General features: G+C 46.2%; 1 protein-coding gene across 1 annotated transcript; it reads right to left on the bottom strand.

The window, feature by feature from the left end:
• Positions 1–1,488: 1,488 nt before the first annotated feature.
• Positions 1,489–14,213, bottom strand: OAZ2 (ornithine decarboxylase antizyme 2). Its single transcript, XM_008567964.1, is given in 6 exon segments — positions 1,489–2,732; positions 2,990–3,075; positions 3,892–4,067; positions 4,961–5,041; positions 5,043–5,118; positions 14,032–14,213. Coding segments are annotated over 6 exon segments (570 nt in total). The 5' UTR covers positions 14,052–14,213; the 3' UTR covers positions 1,489–2,601.
• Between the last annotated feature and the right edge of the window lie 4,171 nt (positions 14,214–18,384).

Raw genomic sequence — 18,384 nt, 5'->3', positions numbered from 1 at the left:
TTAGTTTGCCTTTCACATGTTTCCCCTATCCCACTCCACCATGCCCCAAAATATTCTACCTTCTAAGTTGCAGCCTTTGGGTACCATATTTCTTTCCCATCAGTGGTCTTCAATAGCAAAAGTCTTTTTTGAAAGGGAAATCTTGACTGGGTGCCTGGGTTTCCAGTTCAGCCCTTCTAACTCTGGCTGTGTTGAAAAGCAACCATCAATAGATGGCAGCAGACCCTAAGTGTGTTTCCTGTCCACTCTGCTAGCTTTGGGAAAAAAGAAAGGACTGAGTTTTGTCTTGAATCTTTATACGTATCCTGTAGATTCCTTGGGTTTGAGTTTAACATCTGAATCCTGAACTGTCTGCTGCCTTTAGGCTGCCGCTAGGAGTTATCCACTCAGTGGGGGACATCTTCCAGCCCTTCTCATTTCAATTAAATGTCTGTAGTCCCCAACTTGCTCTAATAATGAGGGGGTCTTCAAAAAGTTCATAGAAATACTTGTTTCAATTTCATTTTTCCATGAACTTTTTGAAGTACCCTCACACTTGTGGGGAGTAGGGATGTTGAGCTCACTTCTAAAAGTACCAGATGGAGTCCAAGGTTAATGACTTGGCCCAGCGTAAAAACACAGATAAGCTCCACAAAGAACAATGTGAAAATGGGCTAAATACCCATAGAGAAACTAAGGATAGCCACAGCACAACACAAGACAGTTACAAAGATGTAGGAGGTAGAAGAAATGCCCTTCACTTGAAAAAACAGAAGCAAAAGGAAAAACGGCTAAGCCCTTGAGAAATTAAAAAAGGGAACACAGGTCAAGGGGATTCTAGTCCCCTACAGTGCCACTGAGAGCTAATTCATCAGGCTCATTGTGCAAGGGGACTAAAAGCCATGCCTTAAGAGCATCAGGCTCCAAAAGGAGAAAACTAGAATAAGGAAGGTGTTCAGTGTTTCCTTCAAAGACCTCAGGAATGGGAATTTCAGGTGCCTCCATATAAAAGCCAAAACCCAGTTTCACGACCTGTAATAGAGCTAAGAACAGCTTGGATCCTGGGTATAGCCTCTATTCTAGATGAAGCTGATATGTACACACCTGTCTCTCCAAGGGGCTCTGGCAGTGTGTCCCAGACTCCTAGCAACCCCACATTTCACAGTATAATGTGGCCCCAGAGACCTTGCCCAGTTTACCTGCCCTGCTACACTGCAGCTTTTTTCCTGAGGAGCGTACAATATGCCCGTTATGTTAGGCTCTCACCTCAAAAGACAGTAGTAGAGGGCCGGCCCATGGCTCACTTGAGAGAGTGTGGTGCTGATAACACCAAGGCCACGGGTTCGGATCCCTGTATAGTGGTGGCCGGTTAGCTCACTTCAGAGAGTGTGGTGCTGACAACACCAAGTCAAGGGTTAAGATCCCCTTACCGGTCATCTTTTAAAAAAAAAAAAAAAGACAGTAGTAGTAGGAAGTTGGTCCTGGTACAGGAATAAAGAACAGACCAACTACAACTTTAAATCAGTTTATTGACACAGTAACACAACACACTTGCCTCCCTGACACGCCCACCCCCTCACACAATCTAGATCTCTCCCCTTTCCCTTCCCCTTAGAACAAGCTGTTCAATGAAAACAAAAGGGCAGGCCACTTCTACACCCCAGGTCCTACCCCTAGGCCCTGTGGAGTAGGGTTTCAGGCACTACTCAGAATCTGTTAGGGGAAGCAGTTAGCACTATATTCAGCCAGCCAGAGGCATCCAGTCCCTAAGAACAGATTACCCCACAATTCCCAGGCCCTGAGTTGCTATTCCTCTTCCTCTCTGCTCTTTGTGATCCTACAAAGGAGATCTTGTAGCCTGGGCCTATGGCCAGAAGCAAGAACTCCTGGTGGTGATTTGAGAATTGCAGTATGGCTAATGTTCTTCTAAGGCCCAGGCACCCCCAAAAAAGCCCTGGTGGTGGGAGTGAACTTCAGTGTCCATATTTTAAAATGTACTGATAACATTAAACAGATTAAACCAGCTTAACCAAATGCCGGAATAACACTAAGCTATAAAGAAGGAGGGGTCAGACCTGCTTACTCCAGGCCAGATACAAATGCATACAGAGAAGCCCAGGTGGAGTGTCAAAAAACAATTCAGGGATACTGCCCAGGGGCTGAAAAGCCTATACTCAGGAGCCCCTGGGGTGACAGGAAGCAAAGAAGGAAAATACACGTCTTAAAAACCAAAAAAGAAAGTCCAACAGCAGGGGAACCTGAGCCTGACAGTGCTGCCCTCCAGGCCTTGCCCCTGGACCCAGATAGTCCCTCCCCCTCTAGGCAATGTCCTCCCCTAGGCTAGATAGAGCACATCACACAGCGCAGTTTAAAAAGCTTCTAATGCCAGTTCATAAACATCTTCATTTACTATTGGTGATTACATGTGTATAATATGTTTATACTGTTCTTTATGGAAAACAATTTCAACGAGTCAACTCCAAGAACACAATAGGCAACCCTCACCCTGAGCCCCTCAACGTCCTTCCCTAGACAGCGAGGAGCCCTCTACTCTGTCCCAGGGCTGCCTAACATCCCCTCTTCCCCCTCTGTGGCTCTTGGGCAAAGCATCCTCTATGACCATTAGTCCTCATCGGACAGGTTCTGGTCCAGGGGGTAAACCATGAACATCACATCTGGCCGAGAGGGGACACAGGGATGGCCTGGACGCACAATCTCAAAGCCCAAGAAGCTGAAGGTCTTCAGGAGTGGAGCTGCAGAAATAGAGTGAAAAAAGGATTCTGATGAGACACACTAGGGTAGGCTCAAATCCAGGGAAAACTCCAAACAAAAATGGAACACGTAAGCACTAGGCCTTTCCTAACCCTTCAGGCACTCCACCCTCCCCCAATATTTTCCCAGTGTTGTAAGGGAAACTCAAGAGTCCCACCTCACTGTAAAGGAGCCCCCTTTTCTCCTCCCCAGCCCCCACTGTCTGGGCTGTAGGTCTCAGGCTGCTTTTACTCCTCACCTCTGTCTTCCCGGCCCTTCCTGAAGCAGATGAAGACGTAGTTCACTTTCATCTTCTCTTCAGCAAACTCTAGCAGTGCTAACAATCTGTAAAAAGCAAAGAAAGCTCCTTAGGGCCCACCACCACCTCCCTAGACCTTCTTCCCCATCCACCCCCCCCCCCCCCCAAAAGGCTTTTCTGAGGCTTATAGCCAGCAGTATAAGTATGGCAGCCCAAGGGAGAACGTTCCTATTTCAAGACCCAGCCCCGGAGAAAAATGTTAGTGAATTATCTCTTCCTATAATAGGGGTTCTTAATCTAAAAGTAAAACTAACCATCCTAAATCTTAACGAATGCTGTTCACAAGATAGAATTTGGGGCCTAGAAAGAACCCAGTTCTTCAGGGGTCCCCCAAGATTGCCAAGTTTTATAAGATCACCTGCCTCTGAGAGGGACACTCTGGCCCTAACACTGCCTTCAAGGATTTCCTGAAGAGGTTGGGGCCACTCAAGAGAACTACTCAGGACTGTTTCTAACACACCTGGCTGCTTGAAGGGCCTTGCCCAATCCAATGAAATCCACTCTATTTCTGAGGATCCTGGCTTTTTGAACTGCACCACTGGATGGTGTGGCTCAAGGGGGATTTAGTGTCTGCTGGGAAGAGTGAACCATGGGGTGACTAACTGGCAGGCATTTGGTTAATGTGATAATGATCTACTTTAATTATAACCTATGGCAGGCCTGTTTTACTGACTAAAAATAACCTGTTACAAAACAGTATCTTGCTTTAGAAAGTCTGGAGCTAGAGGAAAAGGAACAGACTCCCCTACAAATCTGTTATCCCCAATAAACATATACCCTGCACTGGAATGGGACCTTCTTCCCCATTTGCTCCTTTCTCTTCCCCAGCCCTGGCTCCTCACCCTTCTTTGCTCCCATCAGCTAATAATCCATCTGGGATTTCTACGAACAGGCTCTGGCTGGACAGGACTGCATCCCAAGAAGAGACCTTCACCTCGGTGACCTCATACTGGAAGTGGACGATGTGAGGTTTTCCATCATTCACAGGGAGGTCCTGGGTCACAGTGAGCTTCTCGTCCTGGGAAGGAAAGCAGGGCGGAGGACCCAGTCACCACTCCTTCTGGCCACATCGTACGTTCCCTAACTTAGGTGGTGCTAGGAGTCCCCTTGGGCCAATCTCAGGGTAGCAAGGGATAGAGGGCACACTGAAAATGCAGAGCTGCATGCTGGCTAAATAGAGCCATCATTCACTGGGCACCAGTTGATGGTGGTAAAAGCCAGCCTGATGGGAAGGGAAATATTTACCAGGTATCCATTAGGTGCCAAGTACTGCGCAAGGTGCTATCCGATACATTGTCTAAATCATCATGGTAAGCACTTAAGATGGGTACTAATATCTCCATTTTAAATCTGAGATACTAAGGCCGAGAACTATTAAGCAACCAACCAAAGTCTCCAAAGATAGTAAAAGGCAGAAGTGAGATTCAAACCCAAGTATCCCTGATTCGAAAGCCCATGCTTTTTCCCTAACATCATGTTCTTTCCCTTCCCTCTCTTATAAGGGATAAGTCAGAAACAAATGAGAATGTGTGAGGGTTTGGCTGGGGCCTTCATCAACCAAAGCGTACTTCCAGGTGGACTGTAGGGTCTCTGTTATCTCCCCTGGGCACAATCTCAAGAGACCAGAACTCAGCTGCCCTGCTAACTTCCATTCCAATCTCAGGGAAAAGCTAAACCAACTTCTGGGCCTTAATCACAGCAGATTAAAAGGCAGCAAATGGTGCTGATATCCTCCCTCTGGTACTCCCGAAAAGCCACGTAGCAGCCTCAGTTTAAGTGTCCTTCCCAGTCCCCCTACTGGCCTGGCCTAAGAGTCAGAAGACTGAAGAAAGTGATTACTGCTCTTAAGTGGCAGCTCAGTAGTGTCTGAGAAGGCTCTGCCCCATGACTTCCATCCCTGGTCCTCCTTACCTTATATATTAGAGCTGAGAGAGAAGGATCCCTGCCGCCCCCTCGCCCACCGGGGATCTTCGACAGTGGGTGAGGGGCATCAGGAGCACCACAGAGGCCCTGGAACAATGTGCCTGCAGCACTGGAGCTGGGGACAGTTACTCAAAGGCAAAATACTACTGCAAGAAACAGAGAAGGTGAGACAGTAAGCACCAAGACTTGAAGATTTAACTCAAATCCCGCCCCACCCCTGCCCTGGCTCTCCCTAAACAAATGTTCTAAGGATACACCACTGCTCTGGTCTTTTCGGCTTCAGCTTTCAGAAATACTACTGTTCTCTTAAAGGGAATCCACCATCCTCCAGAGGCATATGGAGTCGCAGAAGGACCAAGGGAGTTCAGCTTGTGTGACCAGGGAAGCACCTATCAAACGTCAAACTAAGCTCTGTGGCGCTGGGCAAACCTTTGGAAGGAACTATATCCTGACTTGCCTGCTAGGCCTCTAGCCCTGTGCCCCTCACCAGTCTCTTTCCTTACTATATCAGTGACTCAACAACTTATGTGGTAGTTACAGGCCTATACAATCACTTCGGGCTGGAGAAGAGTGGTATATGAGCCTCAGAAAGTCACGTGGACTAGGTACCGTGTCCCTGAGGAACTCACAAGGCCACTATCCTATCCCACCTGAACCCCATCCCCCATCTTAGCAAAGGAACTAGAATGAAAAATCACTTACCCAACCCAACCCCTCTAGGGGGGCTGAAACTAAATCCAGGAATTTGGATCCTAGAGCAGAGATGTACTATATTACATAAAGTATTATGGTGTCTGAGTTTGTCCCTCTGGTATGCCACCAAATGCTGGGCCTCCTTGCCCTTCTTTGCTGGTTCCTTTATGACCCAAGCATGGGAGTTCAGATAATACAGATATGATCAGAAGAGACATTCAGAGGGGGGCACAGAGGTTGCTGGGAGTATACATGTTGGAACCTGAGTAAGGAAGCCAGTAATCAGTTGGATTACAGAGTATGAAAGGCTCCAAAAGGAGTGCCCTGTCACCTCCAGGTGTGTGCCCTTACTGGCCACCGTGAATTTTCAGGAGGACCCAACAGGGCTCCAGATGTGCTCCACTGCCACCTTTGAATCCAATTTAGTGGCTCCTTAGGCTGAGATGTAGCTCACTCCTCATGCCAAGGGCAAGTGAAGCAGGGGAAGAGGTAAACTGTGCATTTAACCATGACTCAGCAACAGGCCTGTCCCACAGCCACAACACGCCAGCCTCAGGGCAGCTGGAATGCAGTGGATAGCATACACATGGGTGTTGCAGTGGTGTGCTGGAGCCAGCTCACACAATTGTGCACATCTCTTACCAACTATGTGTTTAATGACGTTCCATTGGTGGCTTGAATCAGCCAAGGGGGAAATCAGCAAATGCTGTAAGTCAGGGCTTTTTTTCCCTGAAAGCCAGTTGTAAAATGGTGTGAGGCAACCATTCTTCACACTGTCCTGTGCTTTAAGTAGCATGGCATGCCAATTTGGGACTCTTCTAAGTGAAGAGCAACAGAAGTGAACTCGCATGTAACGTGGCAATGGTACAATAACCAAAGGGACAGCCCTCTTAGATCTTCATTACTAGCGTGGCATGCCAATTTGGGACTCTTCTAAGTGAAGAGCAACAGAAGTGAACTCACATGTAACGTGGCAATGGTACAATAACCAAAGGGACAGCCCTCTTAGATCTTCATTACTAGCAGACATGTATTAGCATTCCAGCTCAGACATGATACCGAAACCTATCACTGCTCAGGTCTGTTCTTTCAAGAATTTAACTGGGGGCCTAAAAGTATACTTGGAAATTTCTTTGGGAAATGGAGTTCACAGGGATATGTCCGTGGGCCTGGAGCAGCATCAACCTGTGGGTGTGATAACCACATGCCCACCTCTTGCCTCCTCTGGAACACCTCAGGGCATCCTCATCTCCTCCACTTTTGGCCTCCCCAGTAGCTACTACCAGGACATGACAGAGGACTATGCTACTGACTGCTTTCAGTGATGGAAGCTATTTTCTGCTGAGGACAGTAAACTATTATGATTGCCCCTTCCGCTGTGTTAAGGGGCAGAATAATAGTTTCCAGGCTAGAAAAAAAAAAGACAAAGCGGGGGTGGGAGTTTCCCCAAGCAAACGCATACACATGTCCCACATGATATGATTCCCTTCTCATTCCTCAGTGACCACCATGGCCTGTGTTGAGGTTCCTGCAGGGGCACCAGGAAGGCTGGGCACTGGAGAAAGCTGGCTTGCTTGTATTGGTCAGTGGAGCTACCAAACCCCCTCTGGGATAGACAGATGAGATGTGACCTAGTATGATAGAATTGCTTGAGTTCACAAAACAACCAGATCACCAAGGCACTTGCAATTCTAGAATCCTGGTACCAGATTCCTACTTCCAAAGGAATTATTCCTCAAATGGTCTTCAGATGAGTGGGCTACATTCAACCTCTGCCCTGCATTCTAACCACTCATTGATTCTTAGCTAATTTTTATTTGCAAACAACAGAAGCATGAGGCCAACCCACTGAAAAGATCAGAATCAAGTGGATTTTTTTTTTTAAGATCCAGAATCCCCTTTGTCTTCCTACAAATAATCCCTGGAGCCTGCTCTATTTCCAGCACTAATACTATGAGCTTGTGATAGTTCCAATTTCCTGATCTCTTTTCTCTTCAAATAAATGCAAGAAGCCTATGCCATGCTAACAAATCATTTACTTCCCCACTCACACACAGGCTCCTAGAGACTCTTTGCTCCTCCCCCACAAAGTCTGCACAAGAAATCAAGTGTGTGTGTGTGAGTAGGGGTGGAGGGGTGTTTCAGGCCCTCACTCTGGGATTTAGTTCCAGTTCCCTAAGAGAAACAGCTGGGGTTTGGGATAAACTTAGTAGGCAATAGATCATAATAATTATCTTCATCGTCCACCACAAAGCATCTGTTATTAGTTACTTGCTATGAATGGCAAATTGCTTCTCTTTCAAAAAACCCGATTGTCATTTCTGAAGTGAGAAAGGAAGGGGGATGGGTAAAGATGTGGTGGTTTAAAGAAATTCAGGGGCATGAAATTGCCCAGTAATGGCCTTCTCTTCTAATAATGGTTTAGTGTTCAAATGGTATAGTGGCAAGATATGCCACCAGCCTCATTAGGAACAGTGAATCCTGGAAGAATTTAAGCACAAGAGAAAGCAGCTTCTGAACACACGTTTTCCTGTCACAATATCCAAACCGGGTCAGGTTTCATATTCAGTCTAGTCCAGCTTTTTCCAATCCTTTCTCACATCCTGGCCACTCCACTGAAGGGCAGGCATAGTTTATAATCTCTTCCACCAAAAGGATGATTTAAGAAGCTCAGTTAAGAGGCTGAAAAGATCAGGCTGATTAAAGAGAATCAAATGTATCAGACTGAACCCAAACATCCAGCTGGGCTGATCCTACTTTTGGAGAAGAAAAAATATACCATGCTGGACATGAGGGTGTCAGGTATCCAGCAACCAAGGCAATTCGGAAGAGAGATGGGAGATTAGAGCTGGTCTGTTAGTGCCTTTTATTTTCTCAGTTGTTATAGGACATGCCCTTGGAAACACTCCTCAGGATACATATGAGTGCTACCAACATACCACATCCTGCTGCCTCTAATTTAAAGCATCTGTGAAACTGTCTGAAATGTCCTTAGCAGGTTATAATTTCATACACTGGCTACAGACAGGCAGAGTATGAAGCAGATGTGTTCCTGGTAAATGTTGATGGTAAATCAAATTTTTTAATCATTCAAACCCTATTTTTAAATCTCTAGGGTACTCACTATTTAAAAGAATTAACCTTAAATCTCTTGTTAAAATAAAGGATCTTCTGTTAAAGAAAGAATCACTTCCAGCTGTCAGTTTTGATTTTTATATTTAGTTTGTTCAAAGCAGGGTACAGCCTGTTACACAAAGTAGAGATGTAATATAAAAGTAATTCTGTAGCTAACTTCCATTTAGCTACATCTAACAAATACTTGAATTCAAATTATCCCTTTTGATAATGTTTCTCTTCAATCAGTGGCCTCCTGAGCTCATTCAAGTCTGCACCCTTTCTCTCTGGTTCCATTACCTATCAGAGAGGGTCAGATGGCCTTGGTATTACCTAGCTTTTGGTATCAAATGAAAAGACACAAAAACCACATTATCAGTATTCTACATTAATTCCCCTTTTTCAGCCTCCTCTGACCATTTGTTTTAGGCCCTGCCTCACACAACACCCAGGATGCCCTCACTTCCCTCTCACAGCCTGCTTTTACCGAGACTAGGAACATCTCTGATGACTAATGCCTACGCAAAGGGAGACCAATCCAGGGCTGCCACCGCACTTAGCAAAAAAGAAATAGGAAGAAGAAAGGTGGGAGGTGATGGCCACCTCCAGTCTAGTGTGACCATAGAGGCTGATTTCCAGCTGCCAATTCCCCTTCTATCTGAGAAAGGGGCCCTAAACCAATGCCAAACATAAGTCATTTCAATTTCACTAGGGCTCTTGTGTGTTCCAAAGGAGTCCACTTGCTAAGCACAATAATAAAATGACATCACCACTCTGAATCACAGGCTGAAAGCAAAATTGGGTTTTGGTTGATTCTTCACAAGAAACACACTTATGGTGGCAGCTAGAATATCTGTGCCTCTGAAATTTATCTTATCACACAGCTGATTATTAGCACATCTCCTGCCAAAGGTAGGCATAACTACATGCGCTACCAGATATCAGAGGTGGCTGGATAGCTAGGTAATGATGCTTTAAAATAAGACCTTAATTTTACATTTAAGTAAATCACTCAAGTTTGTATAGTAAGCTCATCACACAGTTCCAGCTTCTCTTCGCAGGATAGACTTACATCATTGTTTATGTAGTATCAAAAGCCTAGGAAATTTTCGTAAGGCGATCTTACACAAAGCATTTTATGCTGCTGCTGCTAACAACAGAAAGCTATCTGTTTTGTTTCACTTCAAGTAACAAACTCCTTGCTCACCTACTTGGCCATTTCTGGTCTATAGCTTTCAATTAGGTTTCACAGCCTTCCAAACCATGGACCAACTTGAATCAACACTGAACACTGTTTCAAAAAGGGATGAATTACTTGTACCATCCTTCTGTCCCACTCCTCAGTCCCCTTTTTTATATTTCTGAGCAGCTCTGAGGCTAAATTTGGATTTCTTGGTAGAATGAGGAATTGCTATTATTAGTCCACACTGCTTTTTGAAGCACACCTTCAATTTGGGGGGATTCCTGACTATACTAGAAGTCTCTCTCTGTATGTAGGGTGACCTTGAAGACACATCGGAGGAAAACTGGCTCTCCCTACCATCCCACACCCAACAAGCCATAGTGCCAATAAATAAGGAATAACTAAAACCAAATCTTTGGAAAGAGACAGAAATTCCTTTACCCAGGAAACCATTCAGCAAATATGCTCAGGATAGCTCTGATGTGCTCTTGTGCCCTGCCCACCTACCACCCCCCCAAAAAAAAACCCACCTGTAGAACCAAATGCTTATCTCCTCGAAGCCCATCAGCACACAGACTGAATATAATGTGGCAATCAAGCTAGGGCTAGCTCTTCGCATACTGTCCTGTCACAAGGTACAAAGCAAGCCCCAGACAGATATTGTTTCCCTGCCCCCTCGAATCCAGGCAGAGAAAGGCCACAAAGCTTGATTTCCTTGGATTTAAACCTTATGATGAAAAATATAATAAAGGTGCTTATACTTATGTCTTCTTCCATCCCCCACCATCAGGAATTCTGACATTTCGGAGGTACCAATCAGAACACTAGAAAGGGAAGAGCCTTGTTTTCAAAACATACTGCCAGCTCCTCTGCAACTATTTCTTCCAGGAAACCAAGCCTCCTGAGTTTTTCACTGGAGCCAGAGAAGCTGGAAATCCCATCCCCCACCCAATGGGAGTTAAACTCCCAGTCGGCTCCCCCCTCTGCGGATACAAAACACCAACAAAACTGATGGGGAAGAACATCCGGCTCTTATCAGAACCCCTAGTTAGGGCACTACCCGGATTCCTTTTAGAAAGTTAGGGGCAGGCCAAAGGAGGCTGGGAAACAAGCTGTGGAAACTGGATTGCCATAACTCAAAGAAACCAGACACCCTGCACACACCACCCCACCCCCAGGCCAAAGTGGAGGAGCCTGATCCAAGGCCCAGCTCCTGCCCAGACCCTGGCAGACCAGCTGGCTCCTCCCTCCACCTGCCTTTCATACAGCCAAGCCCGTCAAATTACCAACACGCTAAACAAGGGCCCTGGAGACAAGCAAGCCTGTTTTGCCACTTAGGAAGCTGGAAGGAATCTTCCAAGTTAAGTTAACCCAACCCCCTCTCTTCACATGTAGCCACACTGACTAAGCCAGAACTAGAACTCAACCTCACAGTCCTTGAAGACACTTACATGTTGTTCCCAAATGCTCAACTCTCAGGGCTCAGCCTACATAGGATTTGGCATCTAAATCAGCTCAGCCCAAAGGACTCCAGAGAATGACTGCTGAGACCACCCCACCTACCAATCCCCACTGCAGAGACACAAACATAAGAACAGAAAATCAAATCCATCTTACATACCCCTTGAGTGGGTTCTATTGTAGGATTCTCTGCTTCCCTCCACCCCCTGCACTTCATCCTGCCCTCTCTCATACCTGCTGTCTATCCTTAGCACACACAGCCTTTCGGACCACAAGTAACACCTTTTGTATCCAGTACTATCCAAGTGCATATCTACCACCACCTCCTCAGCTCCAGAGGGGCTGGCTTAGAGAAGATGGAATAAAAGAGGGGAATGCAAAGGGGGGTGGGTATAGTGTCTTGGAAAAGGAAATCATAACAGCAGAATGGGATTGTAGGTAGAGAGGGCTTGGGAGGCAGGGATAATGAGTCACATGGGACCATAACAAACCAGGAAATGGGTAGTTTTCTTTCTGCATGTAGGGAAGAAATGGGGGTGGGGGGACTAGATGAGCCTGAGAATTGAGGGAAGAAAATGGCTAATGGCTGAGAACTGAGTAACTGGAAGTAGGAGAATTTAAGAGGCTGTTGCAGGTATCCTGGATACATCTGGATGGTACCTGAGAGACTAAGAAATCCCTGAAGATTAGGTCCTTGTCAGGAGAGAAAAGGCTGACACTCACTAGAGGAATATGATGGAAAAGTCTATGGGCTTCTGGGGGCAAAGGAGCAGCATTTTTCAACCCTAGCTGTACATTAGAAAGAATTACCTGGGGAGCTTTAAAAAGGTATGCTAATAACCAAGCCCACCCTAGGCCAATTACATCAATCTTTGAAGTTGGGGCACAGATGAATGATTTTTCACATGTGTAGCCAAGGTTAAGAAACACTGAAGATACAAGAAAAGCTGAAAACTCAGTTGGAATATTTAAGGATGGTGCTCTAAACAAGTGGGAAATGGAAAGTTAGAGACCATTTTAGTGAGGAGGAGGCCCAAGTTTGAGAGGAACCCTGAGTAGCAGTTAGAGCCCTACATTAAAAAAAAAAAGACAGTAAGGAAGGCTATGTTTGTAAGAGGAACTGAAGTCTAGTTTTGGATAGACTATGGCACAAGTTAGGCAGGATTTACTGGGAATGGACCTGCTTGCAAAATAATGAGGCCCAAGTGAGGGGCAGAGGCCATTAAGGCCAAATCTAGGGACAAAAGTTGTGGTGTGGGGAACTAATGAGCTTCAGACATGTTTTGGAGGGGACAGCAACAAGTCTAGGGAAAAAATGAGGAAGGGAATTAGGTCCAAATTGTAAACGGAAGCTATTGTGATGTATAAGGAGCAACTGGGGTTAAAAACTGTAAGGAATCAGGAAATTATGGAACAGTTTCAAGAGACAAATGTTTGGGACAGAAGTATGGGATATATTGAGGGAGAGATGGGCAAGAAGGGCTGCCTTGGAGAAAGAGAGGAACGTAGAGAAAGGAAAATCGAGGGATCAATTCTGCCTAGTTTGGGCAGGAGGAAGGATATATGATGCAAGTTTAGAAAACCACTGGTGCTCAGTTTTAGAAAGATGCATAGCTTTTCTCTCCAATTAATGGGGGAAGACTGGGGTTGGATTTTGAGGGAGGAAACTTGCAAAAACCCAGTGTCCAGAATATAGGTTCTGATTTGAATGAACTGGAGGTACAGAGAAAAGGATTCACTGGAAGCGGGATGGGCTGAGTCCTGTGATCTAATTATCGAAAGATGGGGTTCAGTTCAAATAGGAAGGTAAGAGTAAAGATGAGCTCCAGTTCAGAGAAAATATTAAAAGGTAGGAGTGTTCAGAAGAGTGTTGGGGGAACACCATTAGGGGAACAGGATGGAGGATAGGAATCAAATCCACAGTGTTTAAGAAATAAAAGGAATGACGTTGGGAGACAAGGAAAATGGGGCCTAACTGGAAGAGGTGGTGTGGAGGGAGTAAGGGAGGGAAAAGATGAAGCTGGAGTGAAGGACCAAGGGGAAAGCTAGGCATCCTTGTAGACTATTAGGCCTGGGGAAAATGGGGGTAGGGTGTTGAGTGGGGGTAATGGGTCCAGTTGAGAAATGAAGGATGGAGTCTGACTCTAGGGAGTGAGAGTTAAAAAGAGGGGTCTGTTTGAGTAGTGCAGTTTCATTAGGGAGGAGATTCTAAGGGAAAGATTAAGTAACTTATAGGGGGAGTAAGAGATTTGGGGAAGATGGGAAACAATTTGGGGAATCCGGATGTGGGAGAAAGCCCCGTTTGGGGAATGGGGCACTGTTCGGCGGGGCTGAAAGAAAAAGGAGACCTGATCGGAAGGCTGGGTCCCGGTGTGTGAGGGCTTTAGGGGAGGAGGAGGCCCGGATGAGGGGGATGGGCCGGGCTGGAGGGAGGGGGCTAAAGGACGAAAGGAGGCCCAGTTGAGGGGTTGGAGCTGGGACTCGGGTGGCTGAAGTGGGGAGAGGACCCGGTGGGGGACGGACGGAGCGCTGCTGAGGGGGCGGGGAGGAGGCCCTCTGGAGCAGATGAGGGGAGGCTGGGGGCGGGGAGTCTGGGCCGGGCCGTTACCTGTCCTGGGTGTTTATCATCCTCGGCGGCTCTGCTCAGGGTGGGAGGAGGCGGCGCAGGGAGTGGGTAGGTGGATGAGTGGGTGGGTGTGGGGTCGCGCGCGCGGGGCCGATCTCTGCGGGCTAAGTCCCTGTCAGGCCGCGGGCCGAGAGCCCTCCTCCTGCCTCAGCGAGCGCCTGCCTCCAACTGACCCTCCCCGGCCGCCGCCGACGCCGCCGACGCCGCCGCAACCGCCCCGCCCCCCGAGTGTCTTATCTGCATAGCCCCACCCCAACGCCGCACGGTGTCCTGGGAAACTGGGGCCCACAACAAAGGGCAAAGCACCGCCCCGCTTCCGCGCAGGCGCACCAGGGGCCGGGGTGAGGGTGGGGGCTCCGAAAGAGGGTCAGCCTTTGGTAGAGGGTGTAGCCGTGGCAACGCAGCCTGAAAGATGCGTTGTATTTGAGTTAGTTTTCTGAGGGTTGACCCAACCCTAGTCTTCCTCCCTACTCCTTGTATGCGTGGGGCCGAGCAGGGGTATGCCATTTGTAGACCCTGGGAGGATATTTTATTTAAAAAAAACAAAATCGGAAGTCTAAGAGTACCACATACATTCCCAGTCTAAATCCAGGCCCACAGATCTCAATTACCTCAGTTCATAATGCAGATTAATAACCTCAGATGTCAGCTGAGATCAACAATCTATGCATTTTGGAAACACATCTCAGGTCAGTGGTCAAAGTCCTAATCACTAGCCCAGGTCATCTGAAGCCAAATCTTTGTAGGTTATGAGCACAGTCACATCATCGTAGTCGTAGAAGGCACCATCACTAACTTGGTAACAGTTACTTCGGATCACAGTCAATGCAGGTTACTTCAATCAATCATACAAGGTTACTAGTTCAGTCACCTACGTTCACTATCCCTACTGGTCCTTATCAGAGATTCGTGCCTAAAGGTCACAGTCACTGGCACACACAGACCCCTCCCATCACAGTCCTTGCAGGTCACAACCAGAGGTACTCCAATACAATCATCAAAGGCCCAGATGATTACAGTCTGTTTACAGTCAACCCAGATTTTGGGCCGGCCCGTGGCTCACTCGGGAGAGTGTGGTGCTGATAACACCAAGGCCACGGGTTCGGATCCCATATAGGGATGGCCGGTTTGCTCACTGGCTGAGCGTGGTGCTGACAACACCAAGTCAAGGGTTAAGATCCCCTTACCGGTCATCTTTTAAAAAAAAAAAAAGACAGTCAACCCAGATTTTGACCCAAGAGAAGTCACATTATCACAGTGGGTCACTATCACCTCACATCACATCCATTCATTTATTCAAGTAATTACTGAACAGCTACTTACTAGGTGCTTCAGGCATGTGTTAGAGTTCAGGAATATTCAGTGATCATCTAGACAAGGTTCCTGCCGTGAATGTCACAATCTGGTCAGAGGGAGAGATACAGAGAGGCCATCACAATATGAGGTAAGTAAGTGCTCAATCTGAGGGAGGCCACAGAGAAAGTAAGTAGGGTATTAGAGACAGCTTCACAGAAACAGTGACACTTCACAGAAAGCATGAGACTCCAGATAGAGGTCACTATGACCTCCATAATAGTTCCAAATCACGTGTCCCACATCAGGGCCATCTCAGGGCACAATTATCCTGCTTCACAAATAACATGCTTTTGGTTTTTGGATAGCAGGGATGCAGGAACAGAAGAAAGGCTGGAGCTGCCAAACTAAGGCTTTTTCAGTGGAAAATTACAGTGGAAAATGATACCAGAACTGCCCAGATTATCACTGGTATTTGGGCAAGGCTGGTCCCATACTTGGGCTCACTTTTAGACCCTCCACCTGTCCCCTCAACTATCCCTACCTACTCTTGCAAGTTCAAGCCAGGTATGTGAGAACATGAGCGAATAATGGAGTGGATAATTGAACCCAGCCCTGATCCACTTCTCCTCATAGTCCCAGAGACCTGGGCTATCCTCCTGACCCTCAAATGGAGCTGGGATGGCTAATTTCTGCCAGCTTGTCCCCGGATGAGTAACTCTTTGGCCTGAAGGACAGTTTCTGACCAATCAATCAGCAAATACTGAGAACTTGCTATGTCGGTAATAGCAACTATTTATTGAGCATCATGCCAAAGCACTAATTCTTACAACAGCTCTCACTCCCATTTTACAGATGGAGAGAATTAAACCTCAGGGAGATTTATTCTGTCAGTGAATATTTATTGAGGGCCTATTTATACCAGACAAGTTAATTTACTTGCTCTAATTCACAGCTCTTAAGTGGTAGAGTTAGAATTTGGGCCCAGGGTTGCCTGCTCCTGTGCTTTGCCTGGATTCACATGACAGAGGAGTCAGAAGCTCTCTACCACAGCTTGCTGTTGGAACGAGTAGCCACCTTGATGTCTGCAAGGCCAGCAAGTGGAAAATTCACAAAAACGGGAGCCACCTTTCTCTAACCTGTATTACCAAAAATGACAGCCCCTAGCCACATGTGGCTATTTACATTTAAATTAATTAAAATGAAATAAAGTTTAAAAATCAGTTCCTCAGTCCCTCAAGCCACATTTCATGAGCTTAATAGCCACATGGGGCTAGTGGCTACGGTATTGCACAGAGCAGATATAGAACATTTCCATCATCGCAGAAACTTATACTGGATAGCACTGCATCCCATCATTCCCCTGTCCCTATTTACCTCAGTCACCACCACATGTTCAAGCTCCCTCTCCTCCACTGTCACCTGCATCCTTGTCTTCACACTGGTGACCTGCCCAACCCTGCCCCCAGTTCCCTGCTCCAGCCATGCCCTTCCACTCTGCCCTCTGCAACCTGTGATCAGCAAACTCTTCCTGTCCTCAGCCTTTTCTCAGGATGCTGCTGTCACCTCCTTGCCTTACCTGACACCTGGCTCTCCCCTAAGGACATAGCTTCTCTGGCAGCTCCCTTAGGTGAATGCTGTTTTTCCCTCAACTCATATACCTCACGGTCCAGAAGTGGGTAAGTATATTCCTCTCCCACCTCAATGTCACTTCTAGACCAGTGCTTCTCCTCCCTCCGACAAAACCCCTGTTCCGCTGAGGAGGCCCCACCGCATGGATATACCATCTTGGCTGATGTCATCAATCAGCCTCCTGGTTGATGCCCATCATTTAGCCCATCTTGGCTGGTTGCTTCTCTCTGCACCCCAAACTTTGTCATATTTGGTGAGCTCGAGGTCCACGTGATGGCCTCTCCAACACCCTCCTCTCCCTACCTCAACCTCCTCATCTCCAGCGATATTTTCATCACTCCACAGCAGCTGCCCACTCCTGCAATCACACCCTCAACTTTATTTTCACCAAAAATCATACCGCATCCAAAATGTAGACTCTCCAGCCATAACCTTTTCCCTAATTATGCCTACCTCAACAAGTCTTTGACCCTTATGAGCTCTGATTGCTTGACCTCACTAATTGCTCACTATTCATTAGCCCATTTTTTGTTTGTTTGTTTTTGTTTTTTTAAGGAAGAAGAAACTATGGTTATGGAAAGCAACTTGTCTAAGGTGACAGAGTGTTAATGCAAATACTTGGGTCCAAACTCAGTGGTCATTGTTACCAATTGAAGATTTTTACATAGGACTGAGTTATGTGATAAGCCATTGCTATTTGGGATTGAAACTCTCTTATTTGAATTCACTGCCAGGTGATGATACTGTTTTTTTCCTCAGTTTCTCTTTGCAAATAGAGATGGCACTTTATTATAAAAATCCCAGCCACTAAAAAAATAAAAGCTGTGCACCATAAGTGTAAAATTATTTTAAAAGGTTTCCCACAAAATCACTGCTATTTCCTTATGAATTTTTAAAATTTTATTTTAACTGGCAAGTGAAAAGTATATATATTTATGGTATACAACATTATGTTTTAATATATATATATATTGTGGAAAGGTCAATCAATGGTTAAATCAAGCTATTTAACATATGCGTTACCTCATGTACTAATTTTTTTATGATGAGAACACTTAGAATCTCCTCTCTTTGCCATCTGCAAGCATACAATGAATCGCAATTAACTGTAGTCACCATGATGTACCACAGATCCCTTGAACTTACTGCTCCTAACTGAAACTTTGTGTCCTTTGACCAACGTTCCCCCAACCCCCCACCCCCAGCCTCTGGTGACCACCATTTTACTCTCTATTTCTATTTTTTCACACTCCACATATGAGGGTACTTCGAAAAATTCAGGTAAAGATTCTTATTATCTTTTAATTCTATTTTTCCATGAATTCTTTGCCGTATCCTCATATAAGTGCAATCATGGGGTATTTATCTTTGTGTGCCTGGATTATTTCTTTGAACATAATGTCTTCCAGG

Source organism: Galeopterus variegatus, unplaced genomic scaffold, assembly GCF_000696425.1.
Source record: "Galeopterus variegatus unplaced genomic scaffold, G_variegatus-3.0.2 Scaffold360, whole genome shotgun sequence".
Lineage (NCBI taxonomy): Eukaryota > Metazoa > Chordata > Mammalia > Dermoptera > Cynocephalidae > Galeopterus > Galeopterus variegatus.
Note: the sequence above shows the minus strand (reverse complement) of the source record. Positions and strands in the feature narration are given on the sequence as shown.